This window comes from Rana temporaria, chromosome 7 (genome assembly GCF_905171775.1).
Source record: "Rana temporaria chromosome 7, aRanTem1.1, whole genome shotgun sequence".
NCBI classification, from domain to species: domain Eukaryota; kingdom Metazoa; phylum Chordata; class Amphibia; order Anura; family Ranidae; genus Rana; species Rana temporaria.
Window position 1 is genome coordinate 57932358 of NC_053495.1, and position 25035 is coordinate 57957392.

Here is a 25035-nt window from a genome sequence, read left to right on the forward strand (position 1 = left end):
AGAAATCACAATGCTTAAAAGCGTTGTGGATCTGCTTAAGTCCTCATTTGCATACGCAAAGCTGCATTTCAATGAGAAATGCCCCCAGCGGCGGATGCGGTACTGCATCCTAAGATCTGACAGTGTAAGTGTCTTACACATGTCAGATCTTCTGCCTAACTTTGGAAAAAGGGGGCCAAATTCTCAAAATCTCTGCGTAACTTAAATTTCAGCAGTTAAGTTACACTGACTTAAAATTTCTACCTAAGTGCCTGATCGTCAAAGCACTTAGGTAGAAATTACACGCTGTGTAACTTAAGTGCCGCCGTCGTAAGGCGGTCCTCCTCTCCTGGGGGCGTTTAAAATTTAAATGAGGCGCGCTCCCGCGCCGGCCGTACTGCGCATGCGTGTGACGTCATTTTCCCGACGTGCAGCGCGCGAACGTAATTAACGCCGGTCGGCTTTGAGAATTTCGACGGGACACTAAAGTTGCGACGGGTGAAAAAAAAAGACGCGCCGGGAAAACAAATAATTATAAAAAAAAATGTCAGCGTCGCTCAGTATGCATTCCTGAGAGGGAGAACTCCATGCCAATTTTCAAAGAAAAAAACGGCATGGGTTCCCCCCCCAGGAGCATACCAGGCCCTTAGGTCTGGTATGGGTTGTAAGGAGACCCCCCCACGCCGAAAAATTGACGTAGGGGGTCCCCCTACAATCCATACCAGACCCGTATCCAAAGCACGCTACCCGGCCGGCCAGGAATGGGAGTGGGGACGAGCGAGCGTCCCCCCCCCTCCTGAGCCGTGCCAGGCCGCATGCCCTCAACATGGGGGGGTTGGGTGCTCTGGGGCAGGGGGGCGCACTGCGGGCCCCCCCACCCCAGAGCACCCTGTCCCCATGTCGATGAGGACAGGACCTCTTCCCGACAACCCTTGCCATTGGTTGTCGGGGTATGCGGGCGGGGGCTTATCGGAATCTGGGAGTCCCCTTTAATAAGGGGGCCCCCAGATACCGGCCCCCCACCCTAAGTGAATGGATATGGGGTACATCGTACCCCTATCCATTCACCTGGAGGCAAAAAGTAAAATGTAGTAAACACACAACACAAGGCTTTTTAAAATATTTTATTATTCTGCTCCGGATGCCCCCCCTGTCTTCGTTATTAGCTCAATTACCAGGGGGGGCTTCTTCTTCCGCTCTCCGGGGGTCTTCCGCTCTCCGGGGGTCTTCTCCGCTTTCCGGGGGGGGCTTCTCCGGACTCCGGGGGGCTTCTTCCATCTTCTCCCCTCTTCCGCTGTTGACTCGGCGAACCCCGGTTCTTCTGCAGCTCTCCGGTGCCTTCTTCTTCAGCGCTGGCTGCCTGCTATGTTTGTGTGTTAGCTCGATTTCAAACAGGCAGCCAGCGCGGTCTTCTGTGGCGTCAGGGTCTTGTCTTCCTTTCTTCCGATGTTGCCTCGTCGCCTGTTGTCGCTGTAATGATGGAAGCGCGCCTTGCATCCCATTTATATAGGCATCACCGTCCCATCATGCTCCGGCAGGTACCCACGTGGTGGGTGCCTACCCACGTGCACCCACCACGTGGGTACCTACCGGAGCATGATGGGACGGTGATGCCTATATAAATGGGATGCAAGGCGCGCTTCCATCATTACAGCGACAACAGGCGACGAGGCAACATCGGAAGAAAGGAAGACAAGACCCTGACGCCACAGAAGACCGCGCTGGCTGCCTGTTTGAAATCGAGCTAACACACAAACATAGCAGGCAGCCAGCGCTGAAGAAGAAGGCACCGGAGAGCTGCAGAAGAACCGGGGTTCGCCGAGTCAACAGCGGAAGAGGGGAGAAGATGGAAGAAGCCCCCCGGAGTCCGGAGAAGCCCCCCCCGGAAAGCGGAGAAGACCCCCGGAGAGCGGAAGACCCCCGGAGAGCGGAAGAAGAAGCCCCCCCTGGTAATTGAGCTAATAACGAAGACAGGGGGGGCATCCGGAGCAGAATAATAAAATATTTTAAAAAGCCTTGTGTTGTGTGTTTACTACATTTTACTTTTTGCCTCCAGGTGAATGGATAGGGGTACGATGTACCCCATATCCATTCACTTAGGGTGGGGGGCCGGTATCTGGGGGCCCCCTTATTAAAGGGGACTCCCAGATTCCGATAAGCCCCCGCCCGCATACCCCGACAACCAATGGCAAGGGTTGTCGGGAAGAGGTCCTGTCCTCATCGACATGGGGACAGGGTGCTCTGGGGTGGGGGGCCCGCAGTGCGCCCCCCTGCCCCAGAGCACCCAACCCCCCATGTTGAGGGCATGCGGCCTGGCACGGCTCAGGAGGGGGGGGACGCTCGCTCGTCCCCACTCCCATTCCTGGCCGGCCGGGTAGCGTGCTTTGGATACGGGTCTGGTATGGATTGTAGGGGGACCCCCTACGTCAATTTTTCGTCGTGGGGGGGTCTCCTTACAACCCATACCAGACCTAAGGGCCTGGTATGCTCCTGGGGGGGAACCCATGCCGGTTTTGAATTTAAAAATTGCCGTGGAGTTCTCCCTCAGGAATGCATACCAAATGCCGTCGCTGGAATGGGCCTTTACAAGGTTTGGCTAACTTTCCACATTGTAAAACCAGCCCTAATTTTGCGCCAGCAAATTCGGAACTTAGGCAGAAATCAAAGTGCTGAAATGCTTTGAAAATCTGCTTAAGTCCTCATTTGCATACGCAAAGCTGGATTTCAATGAGAAATGCCCCCAGTGGCGGATGCGGTACTGCATCCTAAAATCTGACCGTGTAAGTGTCTTACACATGTCAGATTTTCTGCCTAACTTTGGAAAAAGCCTTTTGAGAATCGTTTCCAAAGTTAGGCACAGAGATACGCAGGCTGAATAGCAGTTAAGTCTGCGTATCTCTTTTGAGAATTTGGCCCAGGCTTTTGAGGATCGTTTCCAAAGTTAGGCACAGAGATAGGCAGGCTGAACAGCAGTTCCGCCTGCCTATCTCTTTTGAGAATTTGGCCCTCTGTTTTCAATGAAAGGTTTGAAAGTGGTTGACACCTTTGATTTCAGAAACTATGATAAATGAATAGACCTCATGTATGCAAGAGTCGGTACTAAGAAACTATGGTTATTACTCCACCAAGCAAAAAGAAACATTCAGATGCCAACTGTCATCTTTCCATATTGAATCTAACTGACAGAGCTTTAAGATTCTTTACAGGGAATGTATAGTGTTTGAATATATATATATATATATATATATATATATATATATATATATATATATATATATATATATATATATATATATATATATATATATATATATATATTTTCTTCTTTGTTTAAAATTAATAGTTTTAAAATTATGCTTTCATTTTTGATGAAATAATTATGAAATATGGCATATAAATGGTTCATTAAAAAACTATTTCTAGCCAGCAGGTGCCCATCTAGGCTCCCTTTCACAAGTTTACTGAGCTAATCTTAACTGGTTTGCTGAAAAGTTTAAGAGATCCACATCTGGTTTTAACTCTGGTTTTTATTCCAATAGAATCACAAGTACCGTAATCATCAGAAACCAAGATATCTGCCATCCACATGTTCAATTGACCACCAATTTTCTGTTTACTGTGAAGCAGAAACCTTCACAGTTTCAATATAGTTTGTTGAAAGATTGAGCCTAGGTTCACACTGCTGCGAATTCAAAATCGCGGTAAAATGCGCGATTTTACCGCGATTTCGCGGCCGCGATTTGCCGCGATTTCGGCCGCAATTTAATGTAAATCGCGGCCCGAAATCGCAAAAAGTAGTACAGGAACTACTTTTTGAAATCGCAGATGCGGCGTCGCACTGATTAGGACAGTGCCATTGCCGACAATTGCCGCCGATTTGAGATGCGATTTGACATGTCAAATCGCATCTCAAATCGTTCCAAATCGTACCCAGTGTGAACCAGGGCTCAATCAAAATCATAAAAAGACCTATGACAATTTAATTTAAATCAATTCATTTTTCCTGGCAGGTTTAATTGAAGCAGTTTCGATAACATTGTCTTGCAGTCAATCAAAACCACCATTTAATGTTTCAATTGATTTGCAGTTTTGACAAATCAAATGACTAATTTTTCTGCCATATTTCTCTTTTCAAAACATCTCCATATAGAGTGTCAATTAGAGAAAGACAGCTGGCAAGCAAACATCTACTGCTGTTTGAAAAATATTTAATGGTTTGTCCCATTAGCATCATGGGAGTTCCTTGGATTTGTAAAATAACTACAGTGGAACCTTGGTTAATGAGTAAGATGGTTAACAAACGTTAAAGACAAGAAACTTAAAAAATAAATCCTGACTCGGTTTGTGATTGTTGTCTCGCAAAATGAGCAGGATTTAAGCCAATGGGGTGTGCAGTACCGCATTTGGCCAGAGGTGCGGGGGCGCCGGTGATGCTCGTAACAGTTTGGAGCCGTTCAGAAATACACTGTTCCCGAGCCTTTCCGAGAGTTTCCGAGTTCAGCCGAGCTGTCCCCAAGTATTTCCAAGGCTCTACGGCACCCCCACCTCTGGCAACATGTGGTATTGCATGCAATAGAAGTGAATGCGTAACAAATTATCTTTGTTTCCATTGACTTCTATGGGGACACTCGCTTTGATATGCGAGTGCTTTGGATTACAAGCATTCTCCTGGAACGGATTATGCTCGTAATCCAAGGTTCCATTGTATTTCGATTTAATCATGAAAAACATATAAAACATCAGTTTAGAAATGAATGAACTTCAGAAATAATAAAATAGACCAAAAACCATGATAATTTTACTTTAATATTAGGCTGGGTTCACACCTATGCGAATTGGATACGGATTTCCCTGCATCCAATTTTCATGGCAGGAGATTGTGACTGGCTCTCTATGGAGCCAGTTCCAACATCTTTGCAGCAGCTCCGGTGCAAAATGCACAAAAGCCCTGTGTGTCTTTTGGTCCGCACACACAGGGGCACACAGGATAAAAAAACCTGAAGAATATATAAAATGTAAATGTTATTTTAGCCACTGGAGTGGCATTACACGGTCACTAGCTGGCAGGAAGGGGAGGGGATAGAGGACTGGGGAGAGCAGAGAGGAGAGCTGCAGATGCTGGTGGCACGTAGGGATGAGCCAAACACACCCCCGTTCGGTTCGCACTAGAACCTGCGAACAGACCAAACGTTCTATGGGACTCGAACGTTTGAAATATAAAGTGCTAATTTTAAAGGCTAATAGTTATTGTCCTAAAAAGTGTTTGGGGACCTGGGTCCTGCCCAAGGGGACATGTATCAATGCAATTTTTTTTTTAATACCTGCATTTTTTTCGGGAGCAGTGAATTTAATAATGCTTAAAGTGAAACAATTAAAGTGAAATATTCCTTTAAATTTCGTACCTGGGGGGGTATAAAGTATGCCTGTGAAATAGTGCATGTTTCCCGTGCTTAGAACTGTCCCTGCACAAAGTGTCATTCTGAAGGAAAAAAAGTAATTTAAAAATCACTTGCGGGTATAATGAATTGTCGGCTCCTGGCAATTCAGAGAAAATTCATAAATAAATTCCGGGGAGGGAGAGAGGGGCCTGATGAGAGAGCAGAGACGCCGCCGCTGCTGCTGAGCGTGTCCTAACCACCTCCGGGCGGGATGGAGATCTAACGCCGCCACCCAGTCCAGGCGTCCTCGCGTCCTCACAGTGTTGTATCGCAGTGTAACCGCAGTGTTACATCCTCCTCGTCCTCCACAACGTCCGGGCTTTCAGGCGGAACAGAAGGGATCTGAAGCTGGGAGAGCTGGGAGCCAGGAGCCGCCATGCTGCTATCTCTGTGTGGTATCGTAAGATAAGATGAGATAAGCTGGGAGGATAAGCAGTATGACAAGCCGTGTGACAGTGTGACAAACTAACTATGCTTTACTCTGCCTAACGCTGTATTCCCTGTACCCGCTGTGTCCAAGCCCAGGCAACAGGTTTAGTCTTTCATATACTAGCACGTCCCTTTTTTTTCTTTTCCCAAACCCGCAGCGGGCTCGCTGCAGACTCAGACACAGGCATAGGCTCATTGTACTTGGGATACGCGTGGTGGAGAGTGGGAGATTGGGTCGGTCTGGGCTGGGCTGTGTATTGCTCTTGGGATCCCACACATCCCATACATCCATGTATCCACTGCGCCCGCTGCTGTTACAGCCATTTCCAGGGGTCACTGAGAATGCTTTAATCATGAGCGTAGCAGTAGTGCCATGCGGGGTGATGTGAGCCCTGTGAGTCCTATCGATCTATAATCCTAGTTGCAGATTTAGAATTTAGAATCTAAAGCTAGAGATTTTTTGATGGGGTGCTGTTTTGTCACTGTTGCCACTTTTTGCCACTCCTGTTGCTATTGCGGCTATAGTCACTGGTTTACCCAGAGAGACCAATTTAAGATCCTTTATTTCAGAGCTCTACAGAATACTGCCTAAATCAATTGTCAATTGTAAGTTATACGGAAGTTTAGTGCAAGACTGACTGATACTGTTTGATACCGGCATCAATTGGGGGTAGAGCTCCGCAGAGTATTGCCTAATACTAAGATACTGTTAGGTTCAGAGCCAGATTGTGACAGATACCAATGACAATTTCTGCCTGGGCTTTTTTGCTTGTTTTATTTCATGAACTATGCTGTATTGTGCTGATCCGCACTGATCCATATGGTTATGTACCGATTAGTTCACGGAACATTGTGTATCGATCCACCCTGTCCCTTGCTGGAAAGGAATTTATTTTTATTTTTTATTATTTTGGTGGATAGGTGCCAGCAGACTCCATAATAAGTCATTTACTAAGTATATACTCAAAATTTTTTACTGGCACTACAGTAGGTGTTTGTGATATTGTGTTTTTAGCACGACAGCGTCGCGCTGATACTCGGCGACATGGTGCCGAGATCTCGCCGACATCTCGCACTCACTGGAATAGTGACAGCACATCCCAGCAAGCGCGTCATAGAAGCGACGGGAGATCCAACTTGGATTCCCGCCAATTCTACACGTGTGCGGCGTTTGTTATGAATCCTGAGGGGGAAGTCCCCGCCGGATTTTAAATAAAAATCCGGCATGGGTCCCCCCCTCAGGAGCATACCGGGCCCTTAGGTCTGTTATGGGTTGTAAGGAGAGCCCCCCTACACCGAAAAAAACGGCGTAGGGGTCCCCCTACAATCCATACCAGACCTGTATCCAAAGCACGCTACCCGGCCAGCCAGGAAGGGAGTGGGGAGGAGCGAGCGCCCCCCCCCCCTCCTGAGCCGTACCAGGCTGCATGCCCTCAACATGGGGGGGTTGGGTGCTCTGGTGCAGGGGGGCGCACTGCGGCCCCCCCACCTCAGAGCACCCTGTCCCCATGTTGATGAGGACAGGGCCCCTTCCCGACAACCCTGGCCGTTGGTTGTCGGGGTATGCGGGCGGGAGGCTTATCGGAATCTGGGAGCCCCCTTTAATAAGGGGGCCCCCAGATACCGGCCCCCCACCCTAAGTGAATGAGTATGGGGTACATCGTACCCCTACCCATTCACCTGCAAGAAAAGTGGTAAAAACACAAATAAACCACACAGGGTATTAAAATATTTTATTAGTCTGCTCCGGAGGCCGCCCCCTGTCTTCTTTATTAGCTCTTTTACCAGGGGGAGCTTCTTCTTTGACGTCTTCGGGTGGGTGGGGGCCGCCGTCTGGTTCTCTTCCACCGCCGGGGGGGGGTGGCTTTTAAAAAAGCCCCCACCCCCCCGGCGGGTTTCCTCCGGCGTCTTCGGCGGGGCTCTTCTTCTTCCGCTATCCCGACGGGTCTTCTCCGCTATCCGGGGGGTCTCCTTCTATGTTCGCCGCTCTCCGCTGTTGACTCGTCGCACCCCGGTTCTTCGTCTCGCTGTCCGGTCCCTTCTTCCGTGCTGTACGTCTTCTTCCGTGCTGTGAGTTCTTCTTCCGTGCTGTGACGTCATGTTCTTCACTTCTCTTCTTCTCCCGATGTTGACACGCCGGCTCTTCTCGCTGAAATGACGGATGCGCGCCTTGCATCGGACCAATATAGGCCTCACAGTCCCATCATGCGCTGTACCTACCCATGTGATACCTACCCACGTGGTAGGTATCACATGGGTAGGTACAGAGCATGATGGGACTGTGAGGCCTATATAGGTCCGATGCAAGGTGCGCATCCGTCATTTCAGCGAGAAGGACCGGCGTGTCAACATCGGGAGAAGAAGAGAAGTGAAGAACATGACGTCACAGCACGGAAGAAGAACTCACGGCACGGAAGAAGACGTACAGCACGGAAGAAGGGACCGGACAGCGAGACGAACAACCGGGGTCAACAGCGGAGAGCGGCGAACATTGAAGGAGACCCCCCGGATAGCGGAGAAGACCCATCGGGATAGCGGAAGAAGAAGAGCCCCGCCGAAGACGCCGGAGGAAACCCGCCAGGGGGGTGGGGGCTTTTTTAAAAGCCACCCCCCCCGGCGGTGGAAGAGAACCAGACGGCGGCCCCCACCCACCCGAAGACGTCAAAGAAGAAGCTCCCCCTGGTAAAAGAGCCGCCCCGCTGAGGAAGTTGATATAACGTAACGCGTCCGGTGGTTTAGGAGCCTGAAACATCACGTCGCTCATCTGCTGTTCATTCCTAAAGATTGTTACTTCATGCCGTTTTTTGTCTGGCCAAATGTGAGTAGCCTGACTTTTGCTTCTTTTAAAGAATAAATCCACACATTGCAACAGTGAGCACTTAGTCTGTGATTATCTCTTTACATGCACCTGTCCTTTGCGGTTTGGTTGTCTTATGAGGATCTAATACATCAGCCTGGTTCCTGTTCATGACCTGCCTATTTGATTTGCTTTATTGACCATCTGTTAACTCAGTGGTCCATATATGAAGGTGAGAGTAGCCATCTACAACGGTGGAGGGATCACTTCAAAATTTTGGTGGATTGTCACGTGGTGGAGATTTATTTTCGTTTAATTCACTCATCTTCTGACACTTATGGACTTTTGGACTGTTTGTTTGAATTGTATTTAATTTTTAATATTTTTTTTTTTTTCATTTTTTCTGCATATTCATATTCACACTTATGGTATTGGTTTTGAGTATACCAGTATAATTTATATATTTGAGTTTTGCGCTGCACTTTTTCTATTTTATTTTTTACTTGCTTAGGATTTTTGCGATTTTCCCTTAGTGTTCAGCTGGCATTACCAGTGATCTGAACCCTGGGGGTCTGTATCACATAAATACACTTTTAATATCATAATTTTTTGATCTATATATTTGCGCTGATTGCACCCTGTTTTTTATATATTAATTTGTAAGTTTACAAGTGTAGATAGCGGAAATTTCTACAGCACTGGAGTAACGAAGGGGCAGGGAGAATGTAAAGAGTCTACGTTAGACTAATCTAAGTGAGGCCTAATTCTGTATATTGGGCTTGCACACCCCCCCGTCATCCCTAGCCCTACCCGACTAAAGGGGTACATACAGGTTACTCTTTGCATGAGTTTAAAAATGAGGGGGAGATCGGGGAGAGGAGCGGCGGCAAATATACCGAGATCAAGTGCGAGCCCCAGATCTATAAGGAAATATATAGTACAGGAGGGAGGAAAAGCTAGCCCTGGTAATAAGGCTGGCACTAAAACACATACGGATTCGGCCAGCTTGCTGAGAGAGGAATTAGAGGACGACGGGGAAATGGAAACAAGACAAAAAAAGCAACAACTAACTAAAGGGGAGATGGCAGAAATGCTAGCAAATATGGAACTAAGATTGGAATCCTCTATAAAAGGGGAAATAAACAGTTTACGGGAGGACATGAAACATATGCTGGCAAAAGTGGAGGAAGTAGAAGAAAGAATGGATAGCCATAGTTCAGAACTAAAAGAGTTAAAGAAACAAGTGGAAGATTTATGTAAAGAACAGAGAGATATGAGATATAAAATCGAGGACCAGGAGAACAGGAATAGAAGAAAGAATATTAGGATTAGAGGCATACCGGAACAACAAGGAGAAGAAAACTTACAAGAACAAATGGACGAGATATTTGGTCATATGCTGGGAAATAAAGATGCCCCAAGAAAAATTAAGTTTGAAAGGATACACCGGATCAGAAAGCCACCAGAAGTGGGGGTAGAGGCCCCAAGAGACGTGATAGCTAGATTTCACAATTATCAAGACAAGGAGCAGATAAATAGCTATATGAAAGCGAACCAACCGACTAAATATCGAGAGACCAGTTTACAGATCTTCCCAGATCTATCAGGAGAAACGCTATCGCGTAGAAGAATACTGAAGCCACTGCTGGAGCTTCTTAGATCAAAAAATATTCAGTACACATGGGGTTTTCCTGCTTGCTTGACGGGGCGTAAGGAGGGCCGATCGGCTACATTAAGATTTCCAGAGGAGACCCCAAATTTATGTACGAGATTGAACATAGATCTAATTGAGATTCCAGGATGGTGGGAGAATCATGAGCAAATGGATAATTCAGAGGAAGCACAGGAATGGCAGCCGGTTTGGAAGAGACCACCGGGCAGAAAGAAAATGTAGGGAGAGATAGAAAGGGTATGAAAGGGTATGGGGCAATGGTGAGGAGGGGGAGGAAAGAAAGAAAAAAAAAAAGTAGTAAAAAAGATAAAACATAAAAAAAAAAAAAAAAAAAAAAAAAAAGTAATATGCTTGTTCTGGGATACACAGGTGGAGATAGCATATACGAGGACGCTTTGGAGGGATGGAGTAGGAGAGGGTGGACACGGGTGGGCGGGGTGATCAGTTTCTGCACTCCTTCAGAGCTCAACCTCGAGGAGGAGAAGCCGGGGGTCGGGAAAAGGAAAGGAGGGCCACGGCCAATGGTCTTAGAGAGACCAGTATTTCCTCCAAGGGAAAGGAGGGAGGGGAGGGAGGAGGGGGGGAAGGGGGGAGTGGGATGGAAGTAGAGGGGGGTGTAGGCAGGGTGGGAGGGGGGAGGAGGGGGGGGAGAATGGCAGTAGGGAAGAGGGTACCTCAGAAATCCACGAAATATCAAGAATATCTTATAAAAAATGTCGGAGTTAAATATAATATCTTATAATGTGAGAGGCCTAAATGCACCCATTAAGCGCGCAAATATAATGAAGGAGCTTAGCTTGCTGAAGGGGGATGTGATTATGTTGCAGGAGACCCATCTTACTATAGAAGCAAATTGCAAAAATATGACACAATCTTATCCGATATGGTATTTTGGAGACTCCCCAATTAGTCGAGCGAAAGGGGTCGCTATTGGTTTTGCTAAGGAGATCAGGTTTATGATAGACGAGAGAAGGGCAGATCCAGAAGGCAGATATTTGTTCCTGAGAGGAAAACTGAATGGAGCAGAGATCTCACTGGCAAACATATACTCCCCAAATAAAAATCCTATCCGCTATGTAAGGAAAATCATAACGGAGTTTATGGAATTTAAACGGGGAATCGCCATAATAGGGGGGGATTTTAATTTTCATATGGATCCAGATTTAGATAGTACGTCTCGTGCACAGGGGACCGGAATGGCTTGGAGAAATAAACTGAAAAAAAAACTCCACCAGTCTCAATTAGTTGACGTATGGAGGATACAACATAATAAACAGCAGGAGTATACATTCCGTTCTCCAGTGCATGAGACCTACTCGAGGATTGATTTCTTTTTGGTAGAGCATAGGTTTTTGGAAAACATAAGTGATTCCAGTATAGGTATAGCAACCTTTTCTGACCATTCGCCAGTTTCAATACGATTAAAAATAGGGGAGAAACGGGTAAATAATATGAAGTGGAGGCTTAACGAAGAACTCCTTCAGGACAAAGATATAGAAATTAGAGTAAGAAGGGAACTGGAGGAATTTTTTTAAATTAATCTGACAGAGGATGTCTCAGAGGCTACAGTCTGGGATACCCATAAGGCATTTGTGCGCGGAGTACTAATTAAGATCGGGGCGGAAAAAACAATGAGAACAGATTAACTCTCACAAACGAAATTTATAATTTAGAACAGCAACTCAAACAAGATAGAAATAAAGAAACTTTGTTAAAATTAAACATTAAGAGAGAAGAGTTAAGAGAGGAAATAGAACAAGAAACTAGAAGTACATTTAATCAAGTAAAGAAAGAGAGGTACCTATGGGATAATAAACCAGGGAAACATCTTGCAAAATTATTAAAAAAGAAAAAAAATCTTAACTTTATCGAGAAAATACAAACAAGTCAGGGGGAAGTAGTGCATAAATCTAGTGAAATAGTGGAGAGCTTCAAGGAATATTACGAAAAACTTTATTCAATTAATAAACAGGAAACTAAGGATGAGCAAAGTTTAAAAGGAAAAAAAACATATGAATTTTTAAAGGAAATAGAATGGGAGGAAATATCTGAAGACAATCTCAATAAGCTCGAAGCCCCGATCTCAGAAAGGGAAATCAGAGAAATAATCAAAAACGCGCCAAACGGCAAGAGCCCAGGACCGGATGGCTTAACGGTGCTATATTATAAAAAGTTTATCGACATTCTGGCCCCGTAAATGTGTTCGTATTTTAATGGCTTAGGCGAGAAGTGGGACATGAGTAAAGAAGCTATTGAAGCTACTATCACCTTAATTTTGAAAGAGGGGAAGGATAGCACATTATGTGCGAATTATAGACCAATCTCTTTATTGAATTGTGACACCAAGATCTTCTCCAAAATCTTAGCAGAGAGAATGAAGGGTATAATGAAGGACCTGATCCACCCAGACCAGGTGGGTTTCGTACCAGGACGGGAGGGGAGAGATAATGGGATAAGAACGTTGTTAGCCATTCAAAAAATCAGTGATGGTGGTGCCCCAGGCCTACTCTTATCAGTAGACGCGGAAAAAGCGTTTGATAGAGTGGCCTGGGGCTTCATATACAAGACACTAGAGAGAATAGGAATAGGGCCAAAAATGTTAAACTGGATCAAAGTACTGTATAATAAACCCGTTGCTAGGGTAAAAATTAACGGGACTCTCTCAGGGGCGTTTGAACTTTACAACGGCACAAGACAGGGTTGTCCCCTATCCCCCATTTTGTTTGTCCTAGCATTAGAACCCCTTTTAAGGAGAATAAGGAAGAACTCTGACATAAAGGGCATAGAAGTAGGACGGGAGGAACACAAACTCGCGGCATACGCGGATGACATCCTGTTCTACCTAACATGCCCAAGAACAACGGGCCAAATTCTCAAAAACTCTGCGTAACTTAAATTTCAGCAGTTAAGTTACACTGACTTAAAATTTCTACCTAAGTGCCTGATCGTCAAAGCACTTAGGTAGAAATTACACGCTGTGTAACTTAAGTGCCGCCGTCGTAAGGCGGTCCTCCTCTCCTGGGGGCGTTTAAAATTTAAATGAGGCGCGCTCCCGCGCCGGCCGTACTGCGCATGCGTGTGACGTCATTTTCCCGACGTGCAGCGCGCGAACGTAATTAACGCCGGTCGGCTTTGAGAATTTCGACGGGACACTAAAGTTGCGACGGGTGAAAAAAAAAGACGCGCCGGGAAAACAAATAATTATAAAAAAAAATGTCAGCGTCGCTCAGTATGCATTCCTGAGAGGGAGAACTCCATGCCAATTTTCAAAGAAAAAAACGGCATGGGTTCCCCCCCCAGGAGCATACCAGGCCCTTAGGTCTGGTATGGGTTGTAAGGAGACCCCCCCACGCCGAAAAATTGACGTAGGGGGTCCCCCTACAATCCATACCAGACCCGTATCCAAAGCACGCTACCCGGCCGGCCAGGAATGGGAGTGGGGACGAGCGAGCGTCCCCCCCCCTCCTGAGCCGTGCCAGGCCGCATGCCCTCAACATGGGGGGGTTGGGTGCTCTGGGGCAGGGGGGCGCACTGCGGGCCCCCCCACCCCAGAGCACCCTGTCCCCATGTCGATGAGGACAGGACCTCTTCCCGACAACCCTTGCCATTGGTTGTCGGGGTATGCGGGCGGAGGCTTATCGGAATCTGGGAGTCCCCTTTAATAAGGGGGCCCCCAGATACCGGCCCCCCACCCTAAGTGAATGGATATGGGGTACATCGTACCCCTATCCATTCACCTGGAGGCAAAAAGTAAAATGTAGTAAACACACAACACAAGGCTTTTTAAAATATTTTATTATTCTGCTCCGGATGCCCCCCCTGTCTTCGTTATTAGCTCAATTACCAGGGGGGCTTCTTCTTCCGCTCTCCGGGGGTCTTCCGCTCTCCAAGGGTCTTCTCCGCTTTCCGGGGGGGGCTTCTCCGGACTCCGGTAGGTACCCACGTGGTGGGTGCACGTGGGTAGGCACCCACCACGTGGGTACCTGCCGGAGCATGATGGGACGGTGATGCCTATATAAATGGGATGCAAGGCGCGCTTCCATCATTACAGCGACAACAGGCGACGAGGCAACATCGGAAGAAAGGAAGACAAGACCCTGACGCCACAGAAGACCGCGCTGGCTGCCTGTTTGAAATCGAGCTAACACACAAACATAGCAGGCAGCCAGCGCTGAAGAAGAAGGCACCGGAGAGCTGCAGAAGAACCGGGGTTCGCCGAGTCAACAGCGGAAGAGGGGAGAAGATGGAAGAAGCCCCCCGGAGTCCGGAGAAGCCCCCCCCGGAAAGCGGAGAAGACCCCCGGAGAGCGGAAGACCCCCGGAGAGCGGAAGAAGAAGCCCCCCCTGGTAATTGAGCTAATAACGAAGACAGGGGGGGCATCCGGAGCAGAATAATAAAATATTTTAAAAAGCCTTGTGTTGTGTGTTTACTACATTTTACTTTTTGCCTCCAGGTGAATGGATAGGGGTACGATGTACCCCATATCCATTCACTTAGGGTGGGGGGCCGGTATCTGGGGGCCCCCTTATTAAAGGGGACTCCCAGATTCCGATAAGCCTCCGCCCGCATACCCCGACAACCAATGGCAAGGGTTGTCGGGAAGAGGTCCTGTCCTCATCGACATGGGGACAGGGTGCTCTGGGGTGGGGGGGCCCGCAGTGCGCCCCCCTGCCCCAGAGCACCCAACCCCCCCATGTTGAGGGCATGCGGCCTGGCACGGCTCAGGAGGGGGGGGGGGACGCTCGCTCGTCCCCACTCCCATTCCTGGCCGGCCGGGTAGCGTGCTTTGGATACGGGTCTGGTATGGATTGTAGGGGGACCCCCTACGTCAATTTTTCGGCGTGGGGGGGTCTCCTTACAACCCATACCAGACCTAAGGGCCTGGTATGCTCCTGGGGGGGAACCCATGCCGGTTTTGAATTTAAAAATTGCCGTGGAGTTCTCCCTCAGGAATGCATACCAAATGCCGTCGCTGGAATGGGCCTTTACAAGGTTTGGCTAACTTTCCACATTGTAAAACCAGCCCTAATTTTGCGCCGGCAAATTCGGAACTTAGGCAGAAATCAAAGTGCTGAAATGCTTTGAAAATCTGCTTAAGTCCTCATTTGCATACGCAAAGCTGGATTTCAATGAGAAATGCCCCCAGTGGCGGATGCGGTACTGCATCCTAAAATCTGACCGTGTAAGTGTCTTACACATGTCAGATTTTCTGCCTAACTTTGGAAAAAGCCTTTTGAGAATCGTTTCCAAAGTTAGGCACAGGGATACGCAGGCTGAACAGCAGTTAAGTCTGCGTATCTCTTTTGAGAATTTGGCCCAACGTTATCAAATTTATTAAAACTAATGAAACAATATGGAGAGCAAATGAATCCAACTAAATCTGAAACTCTTTCTATCAACATAGCTAAGAAGGACCAAAATACCTATCAAAAGGAGTTTCCATTTGTGTGGGGGAAAAAGGAAATAAAATATCTAGGGGTAAAAATAGCTATCTCAAAAGACAGGATCTATAAAGAAAATTGTGTACCTTTGCTGGATGATATTAAAACAGAACTTAGTAGACTCTCTGCAGGACAGATATCCTGGGGGGGAGAATGAATATCTTTAAGATGGTAATCTTGCCCAAAATCATGTATAAGATACAGATGTTACCGATCGCTCTACCTCAGAAGTACTTTAAGACCCTACAAACGATTTTATTAAAATTTGTTTGGCAGGGTAAAAAAGCGCGTATCAGTTGGGCAACTTTAAAAAAAAATAAGACACAAGGGGGATGGGGAGCACCAGATATTAGAAGTTATTATGAAGCAATAATTCTCACAAGAGTGATAGACTGGATTAGGGACACTTAGCAAAAAAGGTGGGTAAGCATGGAATACCATATGAGCAAGGCTCATTTAGGGAGTATTATTTGGATTCCAGATAAATATAGGGAGTTAGATAAACAATCACATAGCATAACACGGCACGCTATCAAAACTTGGGACAGAGTTCACAAGAGGGAAAAATGGGATTTTAACTCACCATTTATGCCTTTAAATGACTCAAAATATTTTGCACCAGGGTTAGAGAAAATTTCTGGGAAATGGATTAAGAAAAAAAATGCTCAGCTGAAGGATGTCATGATGCAAGACAAATTAGGTACCTATGAGGAATTAAAGGATAGAGGGGAGGTAATAGAGATAAACGAATGGCGGTATGGCCAGTTAAAACATTTTTTTGAGTCTCTCCCACAGCCACATAGATCTGTGGAAAACCTACGTCCTCTGGAGAGAATTAGTCAGGGGGAACCAGGGAAAGGAGTTATTTCAAAAATGTATAAATGTCTAATAGAAGTGGGTCACTTGGACATTCCACCATATATCAAAAAATGGGAGGAAGAATTGGGATCCTCTGTGAGTCTACTCGAATTAAAACAAATATGGAGAAGAGTGCATACCTCGTCAGCTAATAGCAAAATAATCGAACTAAATTACAAATGTCTGACGCGATGGTATATCACCCCAGACAAGGCTCATAAATATAAGAAGGAAGCCTCAGAATTGTGCTGGCGAGGATGTAGACAGATCGGAGATTTGGCGCATATATGGTGGCAATGTCCAAAAATTAAGTGGTTTTGGAGAAGGATTAGACAGTTAATCACCAAAGTAACAGGTATAGAGATTCCAGATGATCAATGGGGATGTTTGCACCAAAGGATTAGATTACCAATGAAACAATATCAAAAAAGTATTTCACCCCATCTTTTAACAGCTGCTAAAAGTCTGATAGCCAGTCACTGGCAAGACAAGGAAAGTCCCCCCATTAAAGAATGGTGCAACAAAATAAACTCCATTCAAAATTTAGAATTCTTAAGGCTAAGTGACACAGATGGCCTAGAGGAATATGAAAAGACATGGTCGAAGTGGTCAGAGTTCAAACATTCCATGGTATTTGCTCAGTTAATGGGTGCATAGGGCATAGGATATGACTTTGCAAGATAATTAAGATATCCAGGGCGGGACACAATTTAAGAAAGCAACAAGATAGAAAATAAGAGCGAATATAAGATACAGAAAGGTAACTGGAGGTACAGGGGGTGGGGAGGGGGGTGGGGAGAGATGGGGAGGTAGGAGGGCATAAAGGAACTAAAGTGTGAAAGTGTTTATATTAAAAAAAAGTAGAAAAAAAAAACCTGCATTTTTTTCGGGAGCAGTGAATTTAATAATGCTTAAAGTGAAACAATAAAAGTGAAATATTCCTTTAAATTTCGTACCTGGGGGGGTATAAAGTATGCCTGTGAAATAGTGCATGTTTCCCGTGCTTAGAACTGTCCCTGCACAAAGTGTCATTCTGAAGGAAAAAAAGTAATTTAAAAATCACTCGCGGGTATAATGAATTGTCGGCTCCCGGCAATTCAGAGAAAATTCATAAAAAAAAAAAAAAGGGGTGGGGTTCCCCTAAATTCAATTACCAGGCCCTTCAGGTCTGGTATGGATATTAAGGGCAAAACCCAGCCGTCAATAAAAAAAAAATGATGTGGGGTTCCCCCCAAATATCTATTCCTGACCCTTCAGGTCTGGTGTGGATTTTAAGGGGAACTCCACCCCAAATTTAAAAAAAAAATGGTGTGGAGTTCCCCCAAAAATCCACACCAGACACCTTTTTTGAGCACGTAACCTGGCCGGAGGGGGGGACGAGAGAGCTGCTACCCCTACTGAACCGTACCAGGCCACATGCCCTCAACATGGGGAGGATGTCCCAATGTTGATGGGGACAAGGGCCTTATCCCCACAACCCTGGCCGGTGGTTGTGGGGGTCAGCGGGTGGGGGGCTTATCAGAATCTGGAAGACCCTTTTAACAAAGGGGACCCCCAGATCCCGGCCCCCCCTATGTGAATTGGTAATGGGGTACATTGTACCTCTACCAATTCACTAAGGAAGTGTAAATAATAGTAAAAAAACACACACACCGTGGAAAAAGTATTTTATTAAAAAAAAAAAAAATACAGCGGTTGTTAATCCACTCTCAATCCCCGCTCCAACGTTGTCGGTATCCAGCGACTGGTGATCTCCTCTCCGCCGGGGTCCAGTGATGAGAAGATCCATCCAGGTCCGGGATCCAGAGCGCACGGATTGCCGGCCGCCTGTCTCCACCGGAGACAGCCTGGCGAATGATGCGGCTTGAGTCAGTGACAGCTCTTATATAGGTGAGGCGGGGCCACCCGTCACGTGACCCTGCCCCCTCTGACCCAAGGGAAAGCCTGGGCTTCCCCAGTGACGTAGTCAGAGGTGCGTCAAAGGGGGACGGGTCACGTGACGGGTGGCCCCGTAATCTTAAATTAAATTGTTTCTTACTGTATATTTCTGCCTCCTAGTAACATCCTCTGTGAGCTCTTATTATTTTCTTTGGAACAAGCAGTGTACATTAGTGGTGGTTATCTGCACTACTCTATGCACACAAGAAATGCCATAGTTCACAGTCCCTGTTCCATCTCAGGAGCAAGAAAGAGTGAGTGGCTACGTTCCTACATAGAATATGACCATGGAGAGCAGACGTAACCACCCTCTACCAGGAAGTTGGATCACAGCAACAATGAAAAGAAATTTGGAGGAGGCTTTGAGCAATAGAATGTGTTTTTTCTTTGGTTGAGAATATATATATATTTTTTATTGTTAGTGGCACTTCAAAAAATACTCCTCATCTCAGGGTGTATCTATGCATGGGTCAGGGATGACAGAGGTGCAGTCTAAGCTTTTTCACATTGGGTCCTAAAAGGATGTTTGCAACTTTGTTTTCATATGACAAAAAGTATTAACATAATTATTATTATTATTTACAGTGCGCCTGGATCCACCAGAGTCTCTAAAAATTGAGATGTCAAAAGATGGTATATGGAATCTAACCTGGGTCATTTTTTTACATCATATATTTTATACAAAGACTGAAGTCCTCTATAAACCTGTAAGGGCATCCTGGCAGGTAATCAAATTATGCATCTGTCTTTGATCGAAACCTTAATAGACTACACAGGTGTGTCTTATAAAATTAGAATATCATTAAAAAGTTAATTTATTTCAGTAATTCAATTCAAAAAGAGATACTCATATATTTTCATATAGATGCATTATACACAGAGTAATATATTCCAAGCATTTCTTTCTTTTAATTGTGATGATTATGGCTTACACCTAGTGAAAACCCCAAATTCAGTATCTCCAAAAATTAGAATTTTACATAAGTAAAGTAAAAAAAGTTTTATTACAGAAATGTTGGCTTACTGAAAAGTATGTCCATGTACAGTATAGTATGCACTCAATACTTGGTCAGGGCTCCCTTTGCATGAATTACTGCATCAATGCGGCATGCCATGGAGGCGCTCAGGATTTTGGACTTGATAAAACACAGTGGAACAACACCAGCAGATGACATGGCTCCCTAAATCATCACAGACTGTGGACCATTTTGCATTTCATTTGGAACTCAAGGTGCCAGAGCCTGAAGGAAAAGTGGAGAGGCACGGAATCCAAGTTGTATGAGGTCCAGTGTGAAGTTTCCACAGGCAGTGATGATTTGGGGAGCCATGTCATCTGCTAGTATTGGTCCACTGTGTTTTATCAAGTCCAAAGTCAGCACAGCCCTCGATCAAAAAATTCTAGAGCACTTCATGCTTCCCTCTGCTGACCAGCTTTATGGAGATGCTGATTTCATTTTCCAGCAGGATTTGGCACCCACACTGCCAAAAGTACCAATACCTGGTTTAATAACCATGGTATCACTGTGTTTGATTGGCCAGCAAATTTGCCTGACCTAAACCCCATAGAGAATCTGTGGGGTATTGCCAAGAGGAATATGAGAGCCACCAGACCCAACAATGCAGATGAGCTGAAACCACTATCAAAGCAACCTTGGCTTCCATAACACTTCAGCAGTGCCACAGGCTGAGCGCCTCCATGGCACGCCGCAATGATGCAGTAATTCATGCAAAAGGAGCCCTGACCAAGTATTGAGTGCATACTATACTGTACATGGACATACTTTTCAGTAAGCCAACATTTATGTATTAAAAATCCTTTTTTTTATTGGTCTTATGTAAAATTTCTAGTTTTCAGCTATACGAAATTTGGGGTTTTCACTAGCTGTAAGTCATAATCATCAAAATTAAAAGAAAGAAATGCTTGAAATATATCACTCTGTATGTAACGTATCTATGTAAAATCTAAGGCCCCGTACTCACGACCAAACATGTCTGCTGAAACTGGTCCGCGGACCAGTTTCAGCGGACATGTTCGTTCGTGTGTAGGCAGTAACGTACAGGATTCCAGCAAACAATCGTCGGCCAGACCGTTTTCCAACGAACAACTGTTTCCTGGTCTTGCTTTAAAACAGTCTGCTGGAATCGTGTCCGTCAGACATGTTCGGTCGTCTGTACACAAAAGCAGCGTACAAAAACCCCGCGCATGCTCAGTCCAAATGAGGAGACGGGAGCGCTCGTTCAGGTAAAACTCGCGTTTGTTTGGGATATGGCACATTCGTCATTAGAACCCTTTTATTCTAGCAAGAGAACAATGTCTTAAAAAGGCGCACTAAACCACATTTTCTTGCCTCGTTTTATTAATTCTTCTCTTGCTAGAATAACCCCGTTCTCTTACTGATGCAATTTCAATAGAGTTGTCCCATACTGAAATGTCACATTTCTTGCTTGTGATGTAATCCTTTAATAATGTTTTCTATGCCAGACGTGTGTTTTGGTTGGTGGTCCTCCATAATTTATAGTAGTCATTTTTGTAAAGGAATGTGCATCTTTTCTTTTTTTTTTTGTTGTTTCTAGTTATGTCACCATTTAAAAAATTTTTGTTTTACATTTTTTTTTATTTTTTTATTTTTTTTATTTTTTGTGTTTCATTTGAGAATATTAAACCATGTTGGCACACCAAATGTCCCCCCCCCCCCAAGGAGTGTGTCCTTTGTAAATTACCCATTGTATATTTATTAAAGGTTTGCTGCCTAATAATCCCCACAGTATAACAAACAATAGACATGTTTTCAACTGAAAGCAAAAAGCCTTTTATTCAGGCAAATGTCATCACAAAAAATAAACAGAACGGCAGCACTAGAATAGATAGCAAACTATATGCAAACTTGCATTTCCAACATGGTGAAGGATAAACTTCCAAGCCTCAGGAGCCAAACACAAAAATATGAAGCAGCAGCACACAAACAAAGGAACCCAAACTGTGGTAGTACAAACAATATGTCCTTTATGTGGAAGGAAATGGAAGGCAGAAAATCAACGTTTCCTCCTCTTTCCAGCCTTCCCTCCAGGCAGCCTTCCAGCGGATCTAACACGGGGTCTTGCAGGTGGGGTCGATGTGGCAGCAGGAGGATGGTGTTCCGCAAGCCGGGCCGGGTCACATAGCCCAGTCTCTGGGGTCAGCAGGCCCCTCTGCATCCACCAAAGGACCTGGTTCATCAGGGCCTTTGCCAGTCTTCTCTGGTCCTCCTCCCCTTCATTTAAATCGTGGGCCAATGAGGCACTGAAGGCCTCTGTGGGGTTGAGGGGGGCCCTCATGATGGCGCTTGCCTCCTGTATCATGCGGAGGCTTGCCTCCTCCACAGGCCTCAACTGCCTCCTTCGGCTTGATGGCCTCACCTGGGGGGGAGAAGACTGGCTGGTGGTGGTTCTCCTGGCCGGGGGGACCTGCTGCAGGCCACTGGGCCCAGCCTCCTCCTGGCTGCCACTGACCCCGGCCTCCTCCTGGCTGCCACTGACCCCGGCCTCCTCCTGGCTGACAGACACCTGAGGATCTGCCACCTCCTGGCTGATCTCTTCTTCCTGTGTGGAAAAAAAAGGACATTTTTTACAATTTCGCAAAATAAAACCACACTCATTTTCATGTTTTTCGTTTAGTATTTTCTGTTCATTATTACTTGAATACACTCTACTTCTGACCCCTGCAGTTGTCATCTCTGACACCTATTTGTCTGTACACCTTTTTTTTGGCTTTTTCCCAGCTTGGCTTTTCTTTTACAATATCAAATCATTAATCCACCAAGAATTATTTACGCCAGAAATATAGAGGAAACTACTATACCTCCTCATCGAAGGGTGGCAGATCTGCATCTCTGTCAGCCAGGCCCTCTTCCTCCGACTCTGCAGGGCTGTGGTCATCTGGGGAAGGTCCGCTGGAAGGTAGCATGGAGGAAAGGTTGGAAGAAAGACTCGACATCGTTTTCCTGCCTTCCATTTCGTCCCGCAAAAAAGCCATCTGTTTATAATACCACAGTTTGGGTTCCTTTGCTTGTCTTGCTGCTGCTCCAGATTTTTTGCTTTTATTAGCTTTGTATGCTCTCCTGTATGTGCTTCTGAGGTTGGCAAGTTTATCCTTCACCATGTTGGCAGTGCATCCTGGCACCCAAGTTTGCATATAGTTTGCTAGCTCTTCTAGTGCTGCCGCTCGTACATCTTTATTACAATATAAAGAGTGCTTGGAATTCCACAGGATGGGCGTCTCCTGATATTTTTGGAGTAAGGCCTCTATAGCTTCCTTGGTTTGTAGTTGGTCCATTGAATTGTTTGAAAAATTATATTTCTTTTTGAGTCTAGATTCCAAAAACATAAACCACAGCAAAATAAATATTCAAAAGGATCAGCGTTGACCTTGATATAATATGTGTCTTCAAATTTATTACCTATATCTAATTACAAACACAGTCTCTCTTGTTTAAACAATGATTGGCAGCTCGGCCGCATTGGTTGTACCAAACATTGATTTGCTAGATGCAGAGCCATTGTTAACATTGCAGTAAATATTTTTAATATAGAAAAATAAACAATGCTTACAAATGACAGTATTCATCTAGGCACTCTTTCATGTGTAAATCTCATGCCCCTGACAATGGATGACATAAAAGACACTTCCTAATGACCTCTGTACAACCAACACTTGAACAATACTTTGCCTGATCTGAATACACCATTCAAAAATGTGTCAATGAGGTACAGCATTGTTCACATCTCTATTTTGTGAGTTGTCCAAAAGCATTTGGATACCAAAATAACATTGTGGTACCCCATAGACAGAATAGCTTAAAAAGGGTGCAACCAACAGCCCAAACCCTCATCCCATGTGTCTACATTTTCAAGGCCTCTGCTGATCACATTTATAATTTCCTTACCTTCCTGTCTCTCGCTCCTCGTTTCTCACGCTCGCCTAATTACCGCGTAAGATGCGTAATCACGGCGTGCACCTTTTAAACACTCCGCGTATTTATTAAACCCCGCCCTCGTCACCTTTGCGAGGCCCCTAATCAATGAGTTTAGGAAATATGGCGTTAACTGTGTATGTTCTGGATGCGCTCGATAATTCTCCGCGTAACCTACGTAAACACGTTGTTTGCATTCTCTACACTCCGCGTATGTATTAAACGCCGCCCTCTTCTCCGCCCATGGCGTAAGAATTCATCTTTTCCACGCCCATAATCTCTGTGGGAAAGGAAAGATGGCGATGTCACACGAGCGGGCACGATGCTCTCATGCCACAAGTGAAGGGACAGAGGCAGGGACGTCCCGATCAAGGCAAAGAAGATACAAAGCCACTAATATGCGGTTCCAGGAAATGGTGGAGTTAGTTTACATCATGCGAAAGAAGGACTATGATGGTGAATTAGGGCCATACAAGACCCCTAACCGCCGAAAGGCACATATTATGGACAAGGTGGCGAGGAGAATGCAGAGGATGTTTGGGATCACCAGGTCCAAGGAACAGCTGAGGAAACGATGGTCAGACTTAAAATTGAGGGAGCCACATCAGATGAAGAAAATACTTAAAATTCTGCGTAAAAGTAAGTAAATATATATTGGGGTTGGGGGGGGGGGTGGGTGATTGTCTGCAATAATGTGTTGCCATGTATATTTCACCATCTGCCTCCTTGGCCTGCTTGTAATTTTAAAGACATGTTGTCATTTATTTTTTATGACATAAATACCTACATATTTACAAATAGTGTTATTAGTAAACCACGTAACATCACATAGTTTCTCAGAAAGGCTCGGTTATTCCAGGAACAACACACCTGGACATGGCTCACTGGCCAAAAACTTTGTTTGTAAACATTGTGTAAAAGCTAGTTCTAGAAAATAAAATTATGAGAATGGGAAAGGCAAACAGGATTCATTCTAAAAACAGTGGTAATAAAGCAGATGTTTTCACATCTGCAATGCAGAGCACCTGTGTCTCCCCAAACCAAAAAAGGGTTTTGGTAGGGTCTCCCAGAAATACTGTTTAGGGGGGACATCCATGTGTGTCACTTTGCTAAAAAGGGGCAGGATCAGAGCTTGCCATATAGAAGTAATTGCAAAATGTAGGTTTGGTGAAAGATAAAAGTAACTAAATGAAAGCATCTTCTAAGCAATGTGTGCGATTTATGCTCTCCAATATCTGTGTGCTGATGAGTCTACATTTTTTTTTGGTTATTTAAGGGGAAAGAAGTCGCCAGCATTTGGAGGAGGCAGAGAGGGCCAGACAAGGCCAAAATCTTCCATCTCAACATGTGGAGGAGGAGGAGGATGTGGAAGGAGAAGAGGATGTGGAAGGAGAAGAGGATGTGGAAGGAGAAGAGGATGTGGAAGGAGAAGAGGATGTGGAAGGAGAGGAGGAAGGAAGAAAGGAGGAAGGAAGAGAGGAGGAAGAAGTAATTTTGGACTTAGAATTTATAGCAGATGAAGGGCAAGTGGCGG

At 45.5% G+C, this 25035-nt stretch overlaps 1 protein-coding gene across 2 annotated transcripts in view; it reads left to right on the forward strand.

Annotated features, from left to right (window-relative positions):
- IL2RB (interleukin 2 receptor subunit beta) overlaps positions 1-25035 on the forward strand; it is a 102959-nt gene that overhangs the window by 49875 nt on the left and 28049 nt on the right. For both annotated transcript variants that reach the window (XM_040359430.1, XM_040359431.1), the window contains exon 7: positions 19138-19277. In XM_040359430.1, the coding sequence (XP_040215364.1) occupies positions 19138-19277 (140 nt within the window). The remainder of the gene's footprint in view (positions 1-19137; positions 19278-25035) is intronic.